Consider the following 23,883-nt stretch of genomic DNA (forward strand, 5'->3'; position numbering starts at 1 on the left):
TGTGGATTTGTTTACTTCTCTTTTCAGTACAGTGTTTTACTTCATGTATTATAATGCTTTATAGTCACAGGCAAACACATTTAGGATTGTCTTCTTGGAAAATTGACACTTTTCTCATTATATAATGTCTCTCTTTGTTCCTAATGATATACCTGCTTCTAAAGTTTCCTTTGTTTGGTGTTAGTACTATATATAATATTACTAATCCAGTTTTGTTTGGTTAGTATTTATATTGTATATTTTTTCATCCATTTGCTTTTAACCCATGTTTATATAGCATATGAAATCTGTTATATAGCATATAGTTGGTACTTTCTTTTTTGTCTATTTTGACAATTTCTGTCTTTTTTGGGGGAGTGGCTGAACCTGGGACATTGGAAATTCCCGGGTCAGGGATCAAATCCCAGCCACAGCAGTGACAATGCTGGGCCCTTAACCCACTGAGCCACAGGGGAATCCACTTTCTTCCTTGTTAGCTGATAAGTTTATACCATTCATATTTAATCAGTTGGATCAAAATCTATTTTGCTAATTATTTTCAATCTGTTTAGCTGTTTTCTTTTTTCTTTTTCTTTCTTTTCTTGGATTTATTAGGTGTTTTTATGGTGCCATTTCATCTCCATTACTGATTTTATACCTTTTTGAAAAAACTTATGTACAATATACATCTACTTTTACTCGATCAAAGTCTTCCTTGCTTTCCTCTCCCCTCCCTCCCCTCTCTTTCTTTTTCCCTCCTTCCCTTTCCTTTCTTTCCTTTCCGTATTTTTGCTTTTTAGGGCCGCACCCATGGCATATGGAAGTTCCCAGTCTAGAGGTCGAATCAGAGCCACAGCTGCCAGCCTACACCACAGCCACAGCCACAGCCATAGCAACGTGGCCTCCAAGTCATGCCTGCAACCTACACCACAGCTGATGGCAATGCCGGATCCCTAACCCAGTGATCAAGGGCAGGGATTAAACCACATCCTCATGGATACTATTCAGATTTGTTTCCACTGGGCCACAATGGAAACTCCAAAGTCTACCTTTAAATAATATTATATTGCTTCATGTGTACTGTGAGGATTTTAGTATGCGTCACATTTCTTCTTCTGCCCTTTTTACTGTCATTGTCATACATTTTACTTTTACAGAAACAGTATACATAGAATACTTTGCTAATATTTTTGCTTCAGCTATTTATCATTTAAAGCAATTAAAAATAAGAAAGTGGGAGTTCCCATCATGGCGCAGTGGTTAACGAATCCGACTGGGAACCATGAGGTTGCGGGTTCAGTCCCTGCCCTTGCTCAGTGGCGTTGCCATGAGCTGTGGTGTAGGTTGCAGACGCGGCTCGGATCCCGTGTTGCTGTGGCTCTGGCGTAGGCTGGTGGCTGCAGCTCCGATTCAACCCCTAGCCTGGGAACCTCCATATGCCGTGGGAGCGGCCCAAGAAATAGCAAAAAGACAAAAAGACAAAAAAAAAAAAAAAAAAAGAAAAACTATTTTAATCTTCAGTCCCATTTTTAACACTCTTCATTTCTTTTTATGGTTCCAAGTTTCTGTCTGGTGTCAGATTTCTGGTCATATTCCCTTTGCCCAAAGAGCTTTCTTTGACATGTTAGCTGTTGGCAATGATTTTTCTGGTTTTCTTTGTCTGATCATGTCTTTAATTTCCATTTACTTCTGAAAGATATTTTCATTGGATGTGCACTTCTAAGATTGATTTTTTTTTTTTTTTTTTTGGTCTTTTTGTCTTTTCAGGGCCGTACCCACAGCATATGGAGGTTCCCAGGCTAGGGGTCTAATCAGAGCTAAAGCTGCTGGCCTATGCCACAGCCACAGCAATGCAGAATCCGAGCCACTTCTGCGACCTACACCACAGCTCATGGAAACACAGGATCCTTACCCAGTGAACGAGGCCAGGAATTAACCTGCAACCTCATGGTTCCTAGTCGGATTCGTTTCCACTGTGCCACGATGGGAACTCCTAGATAGATTTTTTTCTTTCTCTTTTTTCTGGTATTTTGAAAGAGTCACTCTGGAGTTCCCCTCATGGCTCAATGGTTAACGAACCCAACTGGCATCCATGAAGATGCAGGTTCAATCCCTGGCCTCGATCAGTGGGTTAAGGATCTGGCGTTGCCGTGACCTGTGGTATAGGTTGCAGACGCAGCTTGGATCCCATATTGCTGTGGCTCCAACATATGCCAGCTGTTACAGCTCCAATTCGAACCCTAGCCTGGGAACCTCCGTATGCTGCGGGTACGGCCCTAAAAAGACAACACACACACACACACACACACACACACACACACACACACACACACACACACACAGATTCATTCCATTTTCGTCTATCTTGTTTGGTTTTTGATGAGAAAGAATTCTGCTGTAAATACTGTCTTTTTCCTCTATATGTGTTATGTCTTTTTTTTTGTCTCATTGCTTTCAAGATTTTTTTCTTTGTCTTTTACTTTTTTAGCAGTTGTTTGTAGCAGTCTTTAGCAGATATACCTGGATGTATGTACCTTTGTGGTAGAAGAGAGGAAATTACTTTGTTTGATGTTCTCTGAACTTCTTGATTCTGTGGTTTGGTGTTCATTTTTAATTTTGGAAATTCTCAGCCATCATTTCTTCAAGTATTTCTTCTTCCCCATTTGCTCTTTTCTCCTGGTGTCATGGAATTACATTGTAGTAGTCAGCCTCTGAGATGACTCCAGTGATCTTGCCTCTTGGTACTACTGCCTTTGCATAGTCCTCTCCTGCCTTGTACCAGGGTTGGTTGTCTGTGTGCATCATCACTTCTAAGATTAGGTTATAAAACAGTGGGACTTCCTTCTTGGGCACTCTCTTGCTTCATTCTCTTTCTTGGATCACTTGTTCTGAGGAAGCAATTTCCATTCTATGAGTAGCCCCATGGAGAGGCCCACTTGGTGAGAAACTGAAGCCTCCAGCCAAGAATCAGTAAAGGGTCAAGCCCTGCCAACAGCCATAAAAATGAGCACCAGTTAAACCTTGAGATGACTGCAGCCCTAGGCAATAGCATGCTTCAACTCGTGAGAGACTGAGCCAGAACCGTGCAGTCAGACTGCTCTCAGGTTCCTGACTCTCAGAAACCATGTGAGATAATAAATGTTTGTTTGAAACTGCTAAGTTTTGGGGATAAATTGTTGCATGCCGTAGGTAACTAATGCATGCATGCATGTTGGACTATTTGATATTAACCAGAAGCTCTTAAATATATTTTTAAGCTTTTATTCTCTTTTTAGTTCAGTTTGGATGATTTCTTTTGACCTGTCTTAATGCTTGTTGTTTCTTTCCTTGCCTGTGTTGAGTACTGAGGAACGAGTTGAAAGCATTCTTCATTTCTGTTGCTTGGTTTTTTTTTTTTTTGGTTTTTTTTTTTTTTTTTGTCTTTTTGCTATTTCTTTGGGCCGCTCCCTTGGCATACGGAGGTTCCCAGGCTAGGGGTCGAATCGGAGCTGCAGCCACCGGCCTACGCCAGAGCCACAGCAACGTGGGATCCGAGCCGCGTCTGCAACCTACACCACAGCTCATGGCAACGCCGGACGGTTAACCCACTGAGCAAGGGCAGGGACCGAACCTGCAACCTCATGGTTCCTAGTCGGATTCGTTAACCACTGCGCCACGATGGGAACTCCTGGGTTTTTTTTTTAATTGCTAGCACTTCCATTTGAGTCAAATGATTTTCATCTGTGCTTAAACTGGTTTGCTGCTATTCACCTTTTTCAATTAGAGTCTAACATGTTAATCAAAATTATTTAAAATTTTCTATCAGATAGCTTTAACATCCGTGTCATAGCTAAGTCTGGTCTATTGATTGTCTCTTGACAGTAAGTTGTTTTTTTCCAGGCAGAATTTATATGCAGATTTTAGGGCTGACTTTCTCTGTCGTTTCCTCCCATCTTCAGTTTCCCCCTTAATTTTCTATATCCTCTGCCCAGTCCTGAACACTGCCTTCTGACATTTCAAGCCACAAAGTCTGTGGCTTTCTGTTGTAAGGTGTTGATGAACTGGGGAGTGTCCCTCAGGCAAAAAGATAGAAACATATAGTTCTTATCAATCAGGGTCTGTGTCTGGAATGTAGATTCCCCTGTACCTTCTGCATGCATTTTATTGCTCTCTAGTGCCTTCAAATAGTTTTGTTTGTTTGTTTGTTTGGTTTATCTTTTGCTTTGTTTTGGTTTCGGTCCACGTTTTCTAATTTGCCTTTTGGGAGGGTTAGTCTGACCAAATTACTTTGCCTTTAACAAAAGCTGGAAGCTAACTAGACTTAAGAACAACCATTGATAAATAGATCTGATCTTGTCCTTTCCCGTTGAAATCTTTAAATCTCTTTCCGTTTGTTAATGTCCTTGCCTTTCTCTGTAGCCGCATAAACTGGTCTTATGCACTATGCTGTAATCATACTGGCTTCTTTCAGTAAATAGCAAATTCCCATCATTTGTGTTATGTCACTCTAAGTAAATTTGTAAATCATTTATCTTACTATGGCTCTCTGTTTATTTCTCTTGGGGTGATCATATTCTTTGTTCAAATCCATCTCCCACTTACCAAATGTGTCTTTGGACAAGCTACCTAACCTTTTTATAGCTCAGTTTCTTATTTGTGAAATGGGGATAAAAATTAGTACCACTCCTGCCTAAGAGGTTTATTGTGAGAATTAATTGGATCGATATATATTTAAAGTGCTTAGAACAGTGCCTAGTACCAGGGAAACATTCAAATTGTAATAATTATTATTATTCTCCAAAGCTTAGTTGATTTGACTCTAGTGTATGTTAACTTATTTATCTTCTGTATTTAAAAAAAATTATCCTTTGTTTATATATATATATGATGAGACTCACCAACCTCTGATTAGAATCCACATGTTTTTAGTTGCCATGTGATTTATCTTAAAAAAAAATAAAATATTTTTTCCTCCTAACCAATCTTAGGGATGATAGAAATTTAAGAAACAAAGGCCTAATAAGTGGTGTGAAGTCACTCAGTAAAGAAGAATTGAGTGCAGAGTTATTAAACTTGTCTCTGAACACAGATGTATGTCATCAGCCCTGTATATCTAAACAACAACTGAAAGCAGGTAGTATTCTTACTGCGGATAATTAGAAATATATCTTATTTTATGTACTAAGATTGTTGATAACAGTTGGAATTAATACTAATTTTTATTTGGTACACTTAAATAACATTGTTGGGAGTATTTGCTGCTACATAAATGGTAGAAATGAATGAAAAGTATAATGGTAATCCAAAAGAAAGTATAACGCTATTGCCTTCTACATATACTTTTACAAATTAATTTAATTTTTTGTCCATACACGCTCATATATTTTTATATATTTATAATCATTACATTCATTCCACTTTTTTACCTCACAGAATATACTTTTAAAGTATTTCATTTTATTTTATTTTATTTTATTTTATTTTATTTTAATTTTATTTTATTTATCTTTTTAGGGCCACAGCTGTGGCATATGGAAGTTCTCAGACTGGGGGTAGAATTGGAGCTGTAGCTGCTAGCCTACATCACAGCCACAGCAATATGGGATCCAAACCACATCTGTGACCTACACCACAGCTCATGGCAATGCTGGATCCTTAGCCCACTGAGCAAGGCCAGGGCTCAAACCCATATCCCCATGGATACTAGTTGGGTTCATTAACCACTGAGCCATGACAGGAACTCCTCATTTCATTTTATTTTATTAAAGTATAGCTGAGTTACAGTGTTGTGCCAATTTCTCCTGTATAGCAAAGTGATCCAGTCATACAGAATATACTTTTTTAATTAATAGGAGCTATAGGAAATATTCACTTGAGCTAGAGAAAAGCTTGAGCTCTTTTAGTTTCTTTTTAAAATTAGTTCCATATTCACAACTTCTATTAATGTATAAAAACTCAGTAATAGAGAAACTTGAAGAACTCATAATAGTTTTTTAAAAATTTAATCTAATACTTAAGAAAACTAAAAGCAATATGGTTGTTTATCTCTTTTTTTTCCACCAGAATAATCTGTTCTGTAGCTTGATATTTGTTGGACTATCAAACTAAATCTGACATAACTTAAAAAAAATACATCCCACCATTTCCCTCTGTGAGGAAAATAATTATTGAAGTCTCTAATAGCATATGTGTATGCTTCATATATTCATATATACAGGCTACTTATCTGACCTTTTGGTAATAAAATTTCTTTTGTCATAATATTCAAAATGGCAGAGGGAGTATCAGAATATTCTAGTTTATGGCTTTTCAAGGGAAACCTGCTCTTGGTTTTCCTATTATATTACTCTCATTTTAAGTGCTTAGTTTGTAGAGAGGTAAGCCACTTAATATTTTGAATATTGCCACAGGGAAATTGCAGTTAGCAGGTATCAAAATAGTAATGATAATGAAATAATATCAATTAAAATAATAAAAACATTTTAGAAGGGGAAGAAAGCATAAAGGAGGTTAAGTCACAAATTTCAGTCTTTTCAAAACAATGTGTTGAAGTGCCTTGTGATTGGATGAATATACTATTTTTGGAAGGGAACATATTTTGATTCCTAGTTCTTGGTTTTCTATTATAAATAGATGGAAAACATTCTTTTACTTTTTATTTTTTTGAAAATAATAAAATTTGAATTTTGGTTAAAATATCACACACATTTCTCAAGTTTCTATTTTAGTAAAAATATTTATCTTTTGTCAAAAATGTAAAGTGTCTGCTAAAGTAATATATTTATGTTGCATCTAAAACAAGTATACTAAAGATAAATATTTCTAAATACTGTTTTAAAAATAGTCATTTGCTTTCTGGGCAATTCAGATACTAATTATATTTATTAAATGTTTATTATTTATGGCCAAATATTAATTATATATGTTAATATTTACTATTAATATCCTAAGTAAAGCCTGTAACTATTTGCTTTAAAGAAGCAACACCTTTGGAGGAGAGCTATGAGGAAGAATCTGCAAACCCTGGACTACCCATTCTGCTTGAAAGCATTGTATCTGATCTTGAGAAATCTCTTGGAACAGCTTTATCTTCAATATTAGAAACAGAAATGAAAATTGCTTTTGGAAACCTCTGGATGGAGGTGATTATTTCAATTCTTAGCTGAAAATTTCTTTTTTATTGCTAAAGATTTGTTACCTTGTTTTAAGAACTATTGTATAAAATTTATAAGCTTTGTTATAATAATCTACATTACATTTTATATATATATATATATTTTTTTTTTTTTTTGGTCTTTTTAGGGCCACACCTGCTGCATATGGAGGTTCCGAGGCTAGGGGTCAAATGAGAGCTGTAGCTGCTGGCCTGTGCCACAGCCACAGCAACACCAGATCTGAGCTGTATCTGTGACCTATACCATAGCTCAGGGCAATGCCAGATCCTTAACCCACTGAGCAAGGCGAGGGATCAAACATGAGTCCTCATATATACTAGTTAGGTTCATTAACCGCTGAGCCACGATGGGAACTCCTATGTTTTTTTCTAGAAGTCTTTGAGATAACTCATTGAAAATGAAGTGATAGGCATTTCCTAAAGGTTAGGACTGTATTTTGTCATTTATATTTTCAGTGAAAAAATATTTATTGTACATCTACTGCCAGACATTGCCTCCATGAAGCTTAAAATTTATTCAGAAAATCTTCTCTTATTTTTACTTTGAGTCAAAATGTCTAGTATAGGAAATTACCCTAACAATATGTATTCAATAAAAGAAGGATATATTTTGGCTTATGTCATGTAAAAAGAGAATTGGAGTATATAAATTTGGTCATATTAGCAATTATGAGAATCTTTAGATTCTTATCTTTTCTGTAATCAGTAAAACACCATATTTGGCAGTAGTGGCCTTTTTAGTTTAATTTTTTTGCTATTCACATTTATAATTAGGAAAAAATATTATTCCCAACAATTGTATCTATTCCAGATATTCAGTGAGATTCAGTATATGTCACTATGGCATGATTATATTATCAAGTGTTGAACCAAGATTATGAAGAATGATCAGAAGATTCTAGGAAGGTTGATGTAAATTAGATTGCATAAGAGTCTAGGAAAGTCATTGTGTATGAATGATTCAGAAAAAGATGTGCTGACATCTTGTAGTATTAGAAGATCAATCTTCTTTATCAACGTGCCTTTACAAGAGTAGCAGGTATCAGTTATAGTTGACTGGGTTTTTTGTTTTGTTTTGTTTTGTTTTTGCCACCCTCAGACAGGAGTTCCCAGGCCAGGGATCAGTTTGGAGCAATAGTTGCCACCTGAGCCACGATTGTGGCAACACAGGGTCCTTAACCTCTATGCCATGCTGGGAATTTAACCTGGATCCCAGTGCTCTCAGGGTGCCACTGACCCTGTTGTGCCACAATGAGAACTGTTTTTTTAATATATAGATTTTTTTTCTTGGGTTTTATGAGATTGATTTCCTCATAAAAATGACTATGTTGAAAAGTAGATTGACAGTTTTACTAATTAGAATTATCTTGCTGATTTAGAACTATGCTTTCCTTTTTACATGTAATTTCTGAAGCTATAAGAATTAATACTAACATGAATTTTACAAGAGCAATTTGTAATGGATTTAGCATTTTAAGATTGTGACTGGCTTTTATTTATTTATTTATTTATTTATTTATTTTAATTTTTTTTGGTCTTTTCTAGGGCTTCACCCGTGGCATATGGAGGTTCCCAGCCTCTAGGGGTCTAATTGGAGCTGTAGCCGCCGGCCTACACCAGAGCCACAGCAAGGCAGGATTCGAGCCATGTCTGCGACCTACACCAGAGCTCACAGCAAGGCCAGATCCCTAACCCACTGAGCAAGGCCAGGGATAGAATCCACAACCTCATGGTTCCTAGTCGGATTCAGTAACCACTGAGCCACGACGGGTACTCCGTGACTGGCTTTTAATAAAACATCTTTTAATTGAAGAAGAATTCAACTATGAGTTCCTGTCATGGCTCAACGGAAATGAATTTGACTAGAATCCATGAGGATGGAGGTTCGATCCCTGGCCTCACTCAGTGGGTTGGGGATCCAGCATTGTGGTGAGCTGTGGTATTGGTCATAGTCGCGGCTTGGATCTGGCATTGCTGTGGCTGTGGTGTAGGCCGACAGCTACAGCTCCTATTCGACCCCTAGCCTGGAAACCTTCATATACCATGGGTATGGCCCTAAAAAGACAAAAAAAAAAAAAAAAAAAAAAAAAAAAGAATTTAACTATATGTTGCTCTGAAGTACATGTAGAAATTCCTAAAGAGATACTTTTAATAATAGGCATAATAAATAAATCAATGATGCTATTTTTTTCCAGGTGCTATACTTGAAACCGCCATGGACTCTAATGCATTTATTACAGTGCTTTAGAAAACATTGGTTAGCTGTATTTGGATTAGTTATGGAAAAGAACTTGCTTTTAACTGTTGAGAGCCTATATGAAAATCTTTGTAAAGGTAGGAATCTTTTATTTTCTCTTTAGCACTGTTGTATTAAAGTCAGATTAATACATATAGTCCACGGAATGTGAAGGTGAATTAATAACACATTTGTCAGTCAGTTCTTAACCATTATACCTCTGACTTCTTAAGGAAATTTGTGACAGCTGGATGAATGAATGTCGTTCATAGAGCTTGTGCCTGTTAATGGCATCATTGTTGATGTTCCTGTATATTGTGAATACACCGTTTTTAGTAACGTTGGAAAACTTTTTAAACCGTATTTTATAGTCTATTTAGGTATGCAAATAGAGTTATGCAGATTTTTTTCATTTCTCATTGTGTTTAACACACAAACTTTGATCATGTTTCATGTACTAATTTTAAAAATGGTGTATCAAGATTTCTATTTAAAATAGAGGGATAGGAGTTTCCGTCATGGCGCAGTGGTTAACGAATCCGACTAGGAACCATGAGGTTGTGGGTTCAATCCCTGGCCTTGCTCAGTGGGTTAACGATCCGGCGTTGCAATGAGCTGTGGTGTAGGTTGCAGACACTGCTCGGATCCCGCGTTGCTGTGGCTCTGGCGTAGGCCGGTGGCTGCAGCTCCGATTCAACCCCTAGCCTGGGAACCTCCATATGCTGCGGGAGCGGCCCAAGAAATGGCAAAAAAATAAAAAAATTAAAAAAAAATAAAATAGAGGGATAATAATAAATTCATTGAATAATAAAAAATAATGAAATAAATAAAATAAAATAAAATATAGGGATAATAGGAATAGGAAACCTTTAGCTTTGGTGTACAGTGAATTTTAGAACCAGGACAGACTAGAATCAGTGACTTAATTGGTGGTTTTTAAACTGTATTGCACAGAATGTTCTTGAGGTGTCTCTGAAGTTGCCACAAGTTGGAGGTGGAAAGGTTGATGGGGAGCCTGGTTATAGTGGGACTTTGGCCCTCAACACCAACTTTAGCCATTTAGCTTTCCTTTATTTGTTTATATATGGAGATTTCATGTAGGATTAAAAAAAAAGCTTTTATGCTAAGAAGAAAAAATGTGAAAAGCACTGATATAATGTTATTAAAGTCTTTTATGATTAAGGAAACTAGGCTTGAGAGGGTAAGTGGTTTGTCCAAAATGAACAGCTAGATTTGCTTTATTGTACCTTAAAAAGTAAAATATAACCATTATTAGAATGTTCAGTTAGTTCTTGACTTTCCTCAAACTCCTAACATGAAGTGATCAATTCCGTTTATTATTTTATGTGTTAGTTATATCCTATCTACTTAAAAAAAAAAACTGAGTATATATGTGGGCCTTTAAATTAACAACCTGAGTGCAAGAGGGTTTAAATTAGGCTTAAAGGTACAAGAGCAGGTAATGAAAAATAAGAAAGATAGTTTTACGGCAAAACATGTGCAGACAGGAGTTCCTGTTCTGATGCAGTGGAAATGAATCCGACTAGGAACCATGAGGTTGCGGGTTCGATCCCTGGCCTCGCTCAGTGGGTTAAGGATCTGGCGTTGCCATGAGCTGTGGTGTAGGTCGCAGATGTGGCTCAGATCTGGCATTGCTGTGGCTCTGATTCGACCCCTAGCCTGGGAACCTCCATATGCCACGAGAGCAGCCCTAAAGACAGACAAAAGACCAAAAAAAAAAAAAAAAAAAACCAACAAAACATGTGCAGACAATTATTGCAGCACTTGATCACAGATTTTAACACTAGGCTTCCTGAAAGCTAAGACAAAACAAAAACATTCTATGGCAGATATACCCCTTCTCTCTCCCCTTCTTCTGAAGTATAAACTATTCGAAAATGTTTTATGTCTTTAAAAATTCTCCCAGGGGATTTAAAGTGCCTGGTCAGTAGCTTATAACTTATATGTAGTAGATCCTGCATAAATATCTATTTTTTTTTTTTTTTTGTCTTTTGTTGTTGTTGTTGTTGTTGCTATTTCTTGGGCCGCTCCCGCGGCATATGGAGGTTCCCAGGCTAGGGGTTGAATCGGAGCCTACGCCAGAGCCACAGCAACGCAGGATCCGAGCCGCGTCTGCAACCTACACCACAGCTCACGGCAACGCCGGATCATTAACCCACTGAGCAAGGGCAGGGATTGAACCCGCAACCTCATGGTTCCTAGTCGGATTCGTTAAGCACTGCGCCACGACGGGAACTCCTAAATATCTATTTTTAAAAGTTACCTATTTTTAAAATAAACACTTCCCAGGCATTGGTCTTTACCTATAGAAAATGTTTGTTAGGGTTACTTTTTTTTAATTTAAGGAGCTATATTAAAATTGAACTTTGACTCTTTTTCTCTCAGAGAAGTTTATCATGATACATGTTGCATTTAAATAGTTAATTTGAAAACAGGAAAGAAAAATAAAGCATACCTTGGCATTATTTAGCTTTTCTCTTACCAGGGGTATTGTTATATAGGGGTATTATATATATTATATAAGGGATATTATATATATATAATATATATATGTATGGAACAACATATCAAACATGTCTTCAAAGTAGTTTTATAAGATAGAGAAACATTTTGATACCTTTTACTAGGGCATAATTTAGCTGGTTCTATTAAAAGAGAAAGTTCATAAACCATGTATGATTTTGAACAAGATTTGGTTTCAAATGGAGTATCTCGTTGCCATTTTCTATGTCTCTGGACAGTGTTTTGCTCTTTCTCACAGCTCAGAGGTAGTAGTTAGCAGCTCTAACTACGTCTCTGTAATATTGAGAGAAGTGAAGAGACGGTGACTGTTCCTTTTGCTAAAAATCTCATTTCAGGGATGTCACGTGAATGATTTATTGATCCTTGCTGTGGAGGAATCTGAGCCTAATGTTTACGGACTTGTGAAGTATATGTAATGGAATTGTAAAAATACTTCCTGCTCTAAAATAATTCTGAAATAGAAAAATCACAGTTTGTGATTTTGTTTACTACCTTTAATAGTATCCTCAACTGTTGAATTACACATATGTGTTTAACTTCAGTATACCAAGACTACATCTTTAGATTAATTCATAGAAAGTTGTGTAGAAAAGAGTAGTACCTTTTTCTGACTTTGTGGTCCATATTAACTTTAACCTAAATAAGTATGGGCCTTACATAAGCATTAAACTATTTCAGCCATGTGGATTTCCTTTTATATGTGTGTCTAGGTACTGAACTAATCATTGTTATTATACTTTTGCCCATAATCTTAGTAAAGAGTTCTTGTAAGACAGAAACCAAATGATTAATCCAAGGATGTAAATTCTACTGAACACAGACTACACTGGAGAAGCACCCCTAAAAGAAGTGGTACCCAGTTTCTTCTCCTGGGTAGATTTACCAGGTTCATCACACCTACCTTCTGTCCTCTGTGTAGGACTCTCATCCCTTCTCTTTCTCACAGGACTTTTAGTCATTGATTTTAAATATAACTAAAATTGTTTTGTAAGGAAATAGACTATTTGTTTGATAAAAGGAAAGCCAGGAGCTTGGCTATACCATCACATTAGGTTAGAATTTCTAAATATTGTGTAATTACGAAAATCAACTTTTTATTTTCATTTAACCTTCAGTATTTCACAAGCAAATAGTTGTTGTGTAAGTAATACAGGGAAACTTCTTTTTTTTGACTCATAGGGGCAGTGAAAAACCATGCCAGTGTTTCAGAATGTAACAGTCTCTGAAGCTGTGAACATTAAATGAAAACAAAACAAACACATTGTAGCATGGTTATTATAAATGCCTCTGAAAACTGTTATGTAGTATTCTGTCTTAATAATGGAAATACTTTTTTTTCTTTTCTGAATTTTGGTGACATTAGAAAGTTATTTATCTTTATTGTTCATGACTTTCAAAATTTTTGAAATTATTGTCGCTGCTCCTCCTAATTGGTTTGAGAATTTAATGTAACCAAGTTTAGCGCCTGGAGAGAAAAATCACTGCACCTGCAGTATGTAGAATTGGTGCTACAGCTGCCAGCAATGCCAGATCTGAGCTGTACCTGCAAACTGTGGCAGTGCCAGATCCTTAACCCACTGAGCGAGGCCAGGGAACGAACCTGCATCTTCGCAGACACCGTGTCGGGTTCTTAACCCACTGAGCCACAATGGGAACTCCTGTTGTATTTTTATTACTTTCAGATTAACTCACTTTGCTGATTTATAGAGGGAAAAAAATTCTGCTAGCTCCTCTTGCCCACAGCTCGCGGTTAACCCAAATTGTTTATTTTTCACAAAGGTCGTATTGTTTCCAGAGAACACATTTCCATAAATATAGTATTACGTTTCATGTAATGTAACTTGAAGGTAAATCACTATATGATAACTAAGTAGATAATGAAAGGCATTGCACATAATTTAGGTGCTTACCACCAAAATGTTGTCCTTATGATGTCCCAATAGTAATCTGTATACAAATAACCTCAGCTTTGAAATTCTATAGCTTAACTCATTTGTTTGGTGATTCTCTCCTTTCTGAAGAGTATAACATTCTTTCATTTTACTTTTACTTTTTAAAAAATTGAAGTTTAATTGATTTACAATGTTGTATTAGTTTTTTGTGTACAGCAAAGTGATTCAGTTTTGCATATATTTTCATATTCTTTTCCATTATGGCTTATTAAAGGATATTGAATATAGTTCCCTGTGCAACACAGTAGGACCTCGTTTATCTACTGTATATAGTAATTTGTACATTTTACTTTTACTTTGAAGTTGATTCTGGAATCTGAATACAGTCTTAATATCCACAGGAAATTGGTTCCAGGACCCCCAAGGATACTAAAATTCTCAGTGCTCAAATCCCTTATTTAAAATGATGTACAGTATTTGCATGGAACATAAACACACTCTCCTGTATGTTTTCAATCATCTCTAGATTATTTGTAGTACCTAATACAATGTAAATGCTAAGGTAATACGTGCCAGTGCACAGCAAATTCAGGTTTTGCTTTTTGGAACTTTATGGATCTTTTATTCCCCAAATATTTTCAACATGCAGTTGATTAAATCCATTGACTTGGAACAGTAGATACAGAGGGCCAGCTGTACAGAATACCGGAATATTACAAGAACTTTGTTTAAAACTAAGTCTAACTGTTGCTTTTTACACCAGAGAGATAAATTAGGAATAGCCTGTAGGTATAAATGTGTACTTTTCTTAAATTTCATAATCATTAGATTGGTTTTCCAAAGACATTTTTGTATTATATACTCATTTTTACATATTTTCTTCTTCTTAATTTTCTGTTATCAGCTAACAATGCAGTGGACTTTACAACAGTGAAATTCCTGCTTCAAGATTCTAAAAGTTTGCTACATGCTTTCAGTACAAGGTCAAATTATGATGGTATTCTTCCACAGGCCTTTGCTCAAGTAAACAAACTGCTCCAAACACTTACAGAGGTAAGAATGCCCTTTAGAGTAGCTAATCACTTATATTCTAAAAATGTACTTAGCAGACAACAGTAGGAAAAAGACTTTAACTTATTGTAATGTACTAAAAGCATTAAGTAAATATGAAGTTAATTGACTGGAGTAAGCAATCTTTATTGCAAGTTATAAAACACACATCCTCTTATGGAAGCTGTGTCACAGCAGTTGTTGGGATTTTATATTATTTCATTTATGGATAGAAGACAGCTATGCATTGTTGGCTTGACTACTTATTTTTCAGTGCCCCTCACCAATGGATCACAACATGCATCAAAATACTTTGGAAATTTTTTAAGACATACAGATGCCAAGGTCCACTCAAACCTTACTGAATCAAATTTCGGGCAGTGGTGCCCTGTAATGTTTTTGTTCTTTTTACTTTGAAATAATTTCGAACTTACAAAAAAATTTCAAGAGTAATATAAAGAATTCTCATATGTATCTTTCACCCAGATTCTCCAGTGTTAGCATTTTATTACATTTCTTTTATTGTTTTATTGTTTTCCCTCTCTACCTTCAAGACTACTTATCAATCCTTTTTTTTTTTTTTTGCTTTTTGTGGCCGCACCCATAGCATATGGAAGTTTCCAGGCTAGGGGTTGAATCGGAGCTACAGCTGATGACCTACCACAGCCACAGCAATGTGGGATCTGAACCATATCTGCGACCTACACCTCACTGAGTGAGGCCAGGAATTAAACCCACATCCTCACAGATACTAGTTGGATTCACTTCTGCTGCGCCACAATGGGAACTCTCCCAAGTTTTTTCTGAACTATTTAAGAGTGTGTTGCAGATATTATCCCCCTTTACACTAAATATTTCCATATATATTTCCTAAGGAATGAGGATATCTTGTGTAACTAATATAATTAATTAGGATATTAATATTGACATAATACCTGCTGACCTTATTCAAACTTTGCCAGTTGACCTAACAAGTTTTAAACGTCTCCCATGTGATACTTATGCAGTCATCTGGCCCTGATGCCTTTTTGCCCCTTTAAAATAACTGTGAGTTTTGTCCCTGGTAATGCTGTATTTCTGCAGTCTCCTAATATCAAATTAAGAAAAGTCTGGGAGTTCCTGTCATGGCTCAGTGGTTAACAAATCTAAGAACCATGAGGTTGCGGGTTCAACCCCTGGCCTTGCTCAGTGGGTTAAGGATCCGGTATTGCCATGAGCTGTGGTGTAGGTCACAGACACGGATTGGATCCTGAGTTGCTGTGGCTCTGGTGTAGGCCGGCGGCTACAGCTCCGATTAGACCCCTAGCCTGGGAACCTCCATATGCTGTGGGAGCGGCCCAAGAAATGGCAAAAAAAAAAAAAAGACAAGAAAAGAAAAGAAAAGGAAAGAAAAGTCTGGTCATTTTATATGCTGAAAATAGCTCAAAAAACTCAGCATCAAAATTACTAGATGAGATATTATGGTATTTTCATCTAATGTATGTCATTTTTTTTTTCTTTGAGCTATTGAATTGGTCAGGTTTTTCTGTTATTTGTCCTGGTGATGTATGTTCCATTACCTATGAAGTAATGGAAGGATTCTGTGATACTGAACTTAGGGTTGGTGAGGAAGGAACTTAAGAGAATATCTCCTGGAGTAAAAGAAACATCTTTTTTATTTTTATTTTTTTTCTTTTTGCCGTTTCTGGGGCCGCTCCTGCTGCGTATGGAGGTTCCCAGGCTGGGGTTCAATTGGAGCTGCAGCCGCCGGCCTACACCACAGCCACAGCAATGCGGGATCTGAGCCGCATCTGTAACCTACACCACAGCTCACGGCAACGCCGGATCCTTAACCCACTGAGCAAGGCCAGGGATGGAACCCACAACCTCATGGGTTCCTAGTCGGATTTGTTAACCACTGAGCCACAACGGGAACTCCAGAAACATCTGTTTTATAAACTAATAAGTATGGGATAATTCTTTAGGAAAGAATTGATTTAAGGGGTGAATGATCCTTTGGTATAAGATGATGAAAACATTGGTAGTTGCATTTTTCTATGGCAAGTGTGACTTTTAAAACCTTTAGTAGGGGAAAATGGGCCTGGAGTTGCAGTTTTGAGTATTGTGCTTGAATTGTGTAGGGAAAAATACATTATCCTTTACCCCTCACAGAACTGAGCCCTAAACTCCATCTTTAGTGACATAAACATCATAAATAAACAAGATAGAAAGTTCAGGATACTTACAGGTTTAGCAGTCTTTGAATTAAAATTTTTGAGAATAAATAAGATTGATTGAGATAAAATCATAATTTCAAGATCCTTTCATCAGTTGGAAACCTGGTGATGGGAGTTACCATGAAAATGTGATGTTAATTTTTTTTAAGGGCCGAACCCGTGGCACATGGAAGTTCTCAGCTAAGGATTGAGTTGGAGTTGGAACTGCTGGGCCACACCGCAGCTACAGCAATGCTGGATCCGAGCCACATCGTTGATCTACACTGCAGTTCACGGCAACACCAGATCCTTAACCCACTGAGCAAGGCCAGGGATCAAACCCGCATCCTCATAACTACTAGTGGGGTTTGTTTTCTGCTGAGCCACAAAGGGCACTCTGAAAATGTGATGTTAAGGTTTAGTGTTGTTTATCACAAAATGGTATGGTATGCCTGTTATATGTTGCCCATTGAGTATTTTAAAATAGTGAATTATTATTTAGTAAATTATTTGTTCTTGAATCCCGATTTTCCAGTTCTCAAACTAGCAAGAGATTCAAGAAGGCAAGTGGCAAGGAATCTAGCATCCTAATTACTGCTTTTCTCTCAGCACTTGGCATTAGTGCGATTGCTTGAAACACCCTGTGTTGTTTTCACAATTAGAGCTCTTAAATGTTGCTTTGTTTTCCTGTTTCAAACAATTCACTGAGTCAGCCAGGAACATTGTGATTTAGCTTGGGCTTTTAAAATACCCTTTCAATAGGAGTTGTTTTGAAGAATGCATTAGATTTGATATATGACCTGAATACTTCACTGACCTGGGCAACAAAAAGAAATGGATTACCTCCGGGATAGGATATCTAAATATAGTAACTGTAGTAAAAAAAAACAAACCAAAAAAACCTCTAATCTTAATTTACTAAGTGTAATTTACCGTGCATTTGCTTCTGAGAAATCAAAATGAGACATAATAAGTAACATAATTTTCCAGAATTTTATATAAATGGGATAAAGACAGGAAAAGGATTTATGTTTTTTTCTTTTATAAACCTTGTAATGCCCCCCCAAAAGATGCTCTTCCAGGATGCTAGAATAATTAAAAACAATTTTATTAATAAACTTTAGGCTTCTGTGCCTCAGACTCCCCATCCTAAGTTATGATTTTAATGTCTGGCTATTTAATCTTTCTGAGCCTTAACTCCTTCTTTTGTAAAAAGAGTATAAAAATCTCTGGGTGTTCCCTAGTGGCCAAGTGGTTGTGGAGTCAGCATTGTCACTTCTGTAGCTTGGGTTTGATCCCTGACCCAGGCGCTTCCATGTGTTGCAGATGTGGCCAAAAGAAAAAAAAAGTATAAAAATCTCTGTCTCAGAACTGTCATGAGAATTAAATGAATATTTGAGAGCACTTAGTGCAATTAGAGTGTTTGATAAAGCAGTCCATTCGCACAGTCGTGTACGCTATTTGAGAGCTGAGGAAGAACATTATGTGGTGATGAAACAAATTTATCTCGGAACAAAATACATCTTTCCATCCCCATGTATTTATTACGTTCATAATCAATGTAAACAGACCATTTTCTTCCTGCCTCGAAAGATAGAAAAGGGTAACATTTACCTTTATAGTTGGAGAAAGATTATAACCCCATTCATTGTCAGATTGCTGAAGGTCAAATTCTGTTCATACCTTTTAGTGTCTTGTGACCTTGTTTGACCTTACTTATCCTTTCTGTGCCTCAGTTATAAAATCTAGATAATCATAGTATCTGCCTTATAGAGTAATTGTGAGGATTACATGAGCTAATTGATATAAAGTTCTTAGAAAATTCCTTTGCTTAAGACATGCTCAATAAATATTAACTGTTGTTACTAACAGTTTTGGAAATTTCCTTTTTTAAAAAATTTATAAGCATGAAACTGATAATCCATAAAGCTAACCTTTGAAATCATACTTTTATCAACAAAGGATATGTAGAGAAATGGAGTGAAGTTCACAGAGAAGTTATAATAGTGCCAAGACAAAAAAACTCAAGTTATTAAACTCATTGTTAAAGCTTTTTTCCATTCTATCAGATTTTTTTTTCACCTAAGTGAATATTTTCCCCCGAGAGGATTTTTTAAACTATCACTTGAGGAGTCCCCACTGTGGCTCATCAGGTTGAGAACCCGACATAGTTTCTGTGAGGATGTGGGATGCATCCCTGGCCTCCATCAGTGGGTTAAAGATCTGGTGTTGCTGCAGGCTGTTTTGTGTACTGCGGTGTAGGTCGCAGATGTGGCTCGGTATTGCTGTGGCTGTGATGGAGGCAAGCAGCTGCAGCTCCAATTTAGCTCCTAGCCTAGAAACTTCCATGTGCCCCAGGTGTGGTCCTAAAAAGAAAAAAAATCATTTGAGTCAATAATATCCCTCTTCTACCCTGCTTAAAAATATGCTCAGATCTCCCCTTCAGTACGTTTTCTTGGCCATGCTCTGTACTTCCGTTTTCTTTTGTCATTTTGCCATTTTCTTGGGCCACTCCCGCGGCATATGGAGGTTCCCAGGCTAGGGGTCTAATTGGAGCTATAGCTGCCAGCCTACACCAGAGCCACAGCAACACAGGATCCGAGCCGTGTCTGTGACCTACACCACAGCTCACGGCAACGCCGGACCCTTAACCCACTGAGCAAGGCCAGGGATTGAACCTGCAACTTCATGGTTCCTGGTCGGATTTGTTAACCATTGAGCCACGACGGGAACTCCATGCTCTGTACTTTCATCAACTACCAGACTTGAAGGAACACTCCATAACCATTGTTTCCATTTCTTTGCTCACTTATTCTCTTCTTCCTCTACAAATAGAATTCTACCTCTATGCTCTATAATAAGTAGATTGGAAATATTGTTTGATATAAATGGAAAAGGAAAATAATTTTTTTAGCTCTGATGACCTTCTGGGAATACTCTGTGCATAATCAAGGACAAGGAATAATCAGCACTTCCCAGAAAGCTAGAATTTTTGTAAGCAATAATTAGCATTCTTTTTCTCTCTCTTATGAGTGAATGACTAGCTGCATATTATGTGATTCTTACTTCCCCAGGTCAAGGCAAAACTTAAGCAAAATCCTTCAGAAAATACAGCGGGTAAAAAGCAAGAAGATACTTCTTTGATGAAATCTAATAACCAAGAAATCACCATTTTCTCAGGTTCTCATCTTCCCCAACCAAACAGGCATCAAGAAATCTGGGCTATCCTAGAGAATGTTTGGATTACAATATATCAAAACAGGTACTAAATTTCTTTCTTTCTTTCTTTCTTTTTTTTTTTAGGGCTGCACCCACAGCACGTGGAGGTTCCCAGACTAGAGGTCGAATTGGAGCTGTAGCTGCCAGCTTATGCCACAGCCACAGCAAAGCAGGATCCGAGCTACATCTGCGACCTAGGCCATAGTTCATGGCAATGCTAGATCCTTAACCCACTGAGCAATGCCAGGGATCCAACCCACGTTCTCATGGATACTAGTTGGGTTCGTTAACCACTGAGCCACGATGGAAACTCCCATAAAAGGTACTAAATTTCTAAGAATTTCTGAATTTTAGGGTTTTTCATCATTACTGTTATTCACTAAATAGTGTCTGGATTGTGAGTTTAATGTACTAGATTATCTCATGAGGCCCTTTTATCAAATTGGTATGTTAGGAGAGCACATCAAAATTACTCAGTTTAAAAAGCCTATATGCCTAGGCTCTGTTCTAAGAAATTCTGATTCAGTAGGACTCAAGTGAAGCTGAGCTAGTGCTTCAGCCCAAGAGCTTCAAATATGATACCTTAATGAGAATTATTTTCTATATAATCTCAGAATGAATGAATAGTCACCAAGATGAGCTAAACAAATTAGCAGGATACAAAGCCTTAATAAGATTTAAAATAATCTAAAGAAAACATCAGTCTGGATTAGGGAAAATTCATATAAGATTTTCTTGAAAGATAAGTACTTTTACTTAAAAGGAGGAAATACTGGAGTTACTTTGTGTCTCAGTGAGTTAAGAACCGGACATAGTGTCTTTGAGATGCGGGTTCAATCCCTGGCCTTGCTCAGTGGGTTAAGGATCTGGCATTGCCTTGAGCTGTGGTGTAGGTTGCAGACATGGCTCAGATTCTGCATTACTGTGGTTGTGGCATAGGCTGGCAACTGCAGCTCCAATTCAACCCCTAGCCTGGGACTTGCATCTGCTGCAGGTGCGGCCCTAAAAGTTGGAGGGGGGAGAAGAAATGCTTTCATTATTTTCATGCCCATGAAATATTATGGTCTTGGTAAAATAGAGATCATTTTTGAAGAGGTTTTTAAATAGGCTACTGCTGGGTAACAAAAATAATTAAAAACAACTGATTTTAAAGTAGGCAGCACTCCCTTCCCATGGTTTTCTCCAAACCCATACTCTTTAATTAATGTCAGTCATACTGCATGCTTTGTGGTATGATTTTGGCTTGAGGCCTCAGTGTGACTCTTGTTTTGGACTGAAATCATCTATCTGTTCTAGTTGTTTACAGGAACAGCAAAGTAATATTAGCACTCTATTAGATGAATAGAATTGACATCTATTCTCAGTCAGTCATCTGTTACAACACTATAGATTGGACCCATTTTAGTCCTTGGCTACAAGTAAAACATTTTTTGAACAAATATAGTCTGTTATACTAAAGAAATAACTATATCTGACATGTACACTAAAGAAAACCATGTTTAAAATTTTGGTTTTTTTTTTTTGTCTTTTTTGTCTTTTTGCCTTTTCTAGGGCCGCCTGTGGCATATGGAGGTTCCCAGGCTAGGGGTCCGACAGTCGGAGCTGTAGCCACCGGCCTACGCCAGAGCCACAGCAACACGGGATCCGAGCTGCGTCTGCAACCTACACCACAGCTCACGGCAACGCTGGATCGTTAACCCACTGAGCAAGGGCAGGGACCGAACCCGCAACCTCATGGTTCCTAGTCGTATTCGTTAACCACTGAACCACGTTGGGAACTCCTAAAATTTTGTATTTTAATATAGAGCAAAGGTTTTGTTTGTTTTGTCTAGTCTTAACATATTTTTAATGTTTTGGCTTATCAGATATTCTTGTTAGCCAAAAGTTATATATACCAGGCAGAGATGAACACTTTCAAAATAAAATAGTGAATAATATTTTGAGTCTCTTGGATATTTTTTTTTTAATTTTTTTTTTTGTCTTTTTTTTTGTCTTTATTTTTGTTGTTGTTGTTGTTGTTGTTGCTATTTCTTGGGCCGCTCCCGCGGCATATGGAGGTTCCCAGGCTAGGGGTTGAATCGGAGCTGTAGCCACCGGCCTATGCCAGAGCCACAGCAATGCGGGATCCGAGCCGCATCTGCAACCTACACCACAGCTCACGGCAACGCCGGATCGTTAACCCACTGAGCAAGGGCAGGGACCGAACCCGCAACCTCATGGTTCCTAGTCGGATTCGTTAACCACTGCGCCACGACGGGAACTCCTCTTGGATATTTTAAAACAGTATCTTAGGTATTTTAATCTCCCCTCACTTAGAAAACATTTGAATACTTTCTGTACCTTAGAACTGACCTGTAATACATATACTTTTGTGTTGGATATTACAGAGTTTTTGGTAATTTCTGGGTAATAGACTTTGCATTATAGTAGTTCAGTAAGTGAAAAATGCTTATATTGTTGTGTATCGTTCTGAAAGCCTACCTCATTGTTTCCCATTCCTGATTGTGTCCCAAAGTCAAAGTCACTGTAGAACTTCCTCCACATATTCATGCTTGAGCCTTTCATGGAGAGATGCTCGTTTGAAGATCTGGTAGGCTCTATGCACAATTTTTCATATAAAACTACTACTTGAGCACTTATGTACAATTGTGAATGCCATTTTCTTACTCTGTGTTCTTCTTGTGGTTCGTTATCAGTTGTGAACTTAGAGCACACCAGGTTAGGTTATTGTGTGTTCGCTGTTTATAACGGATTTGGATGCGTGTTAGGTACTATTAATGATTCAGTTTCAGGGGAAAAAAATCTTTCTTATTATTTCTTGTTCAATCTCTGACGCATTTTCTTTTAAAAACCATATATTTTGAGTTTGCAGTGGGAAATATAATTAAACAAAATGTATTGTTTTTTGCTGTTACTTTCTTCATGACTCAGAATCGTATTAATACTGTGAAGGCAAAAGAAAAATGAGATTGGTTTTGACAGTTTATTGTCTGATAATTTTTTATAAATTTTCAAAATATATTTTTGATAAACTGATGGCTTTCATAGAAGTTTATTTCCTATATTCATTCATTCTCTATTTTTTATTTTTCATTCCTGGCTGTACCTGCAACATGCAGAGGTTCCAGGCCAGGGATTGAACTTGTGCCATAGAAGTTACCTGAGCCACAGCAGTGATAATGCCAGATCCTTAATCTACTGTGCCTCCAGGGAACTCCATCATTCATTTTCTGTTTCTCTGCCTTTCTTCTTCTTTTTTAATGGCTGGCCACACTAGTGACACATGGAAAATCACAGGTTTGGGGTCAAATCAGAGCTGCAGCTGCTGGCCTACACCACAGCAATACCAGATTTGAACTGCACTTGTGACTTGTGCTGCATCTTGCAGCAATGCAGGATCCTTAGTAGGGCCAGGGATCAAAACCACATCCTCATGGACACTGTGTCAGGTTCTTAACCTGCTGAGCCACAACAGGAATTCATCTCTTGCTTTTCTTTTTTTTTCTTTCTTTCCTTCTTTCTTTCAGCAAGAATAAATTATATAAATTGTACTTTGTCAAAAATAAAAACATTTTCTGCATCAAAGGACAACATCAAAATAAAACCTACAGAATG

At 37.3% G+C, this 23,883-nt stretch overlaps 1 protein-coding gene across 3 annotated transcripts in view; it reads left to right on the forward strand.

Annotated features, from left to right (window-relative positions):
• Nucleotides 1–23,883, forward strand: part of SWT1 (SWT1, RNA endoribonuclease homolog) — a 106,534-nt gene that overhangs the window by 33,594 nt on the left and 49,057 nt on the right. For all 3 annotated transcript variants that reach the window (XM_013979933.2, XM_005667827.3, XM_005667828.3), the window contains exons 11-15: nt 4,947–5,092; nt 6,937–7,100; nt 9,328–9,466; nt 14,709–14,857; nt 20,124–20,311. In XM_013979933.2, coding sequence (XP_013835387.1) covers nt 4,947–5,092; nt 6,937–7,100; nt 9,328–9,466; nt 14,709–14,857; nt 20,124–20,311 — 786 coding nt within the window. The remainder of the gene's footprint in view (nt 1–4,946; nt 5,093–6,936; nt 7,101–9,327; nt 9,467–14,708; nt 14,858–20,123; nt 20,312–23,883) is intronic.

The sequence above is a fragment of the Sus scrofa genome, chromosome 9, assembly GCF_000003025.6.
Source record: "Sus scrofa isolate TJ Tabasco breed Duroc chromosome 9, Sscrofa11.1, whole genome shotgun sequence".
Classification (NCBI taxonomy): domain Eukaryota; kingdom Metazoa; phylum Chordata; class Mammalia; order Artiodactyla; family Suidae; genus Sus; species Sus scrofa.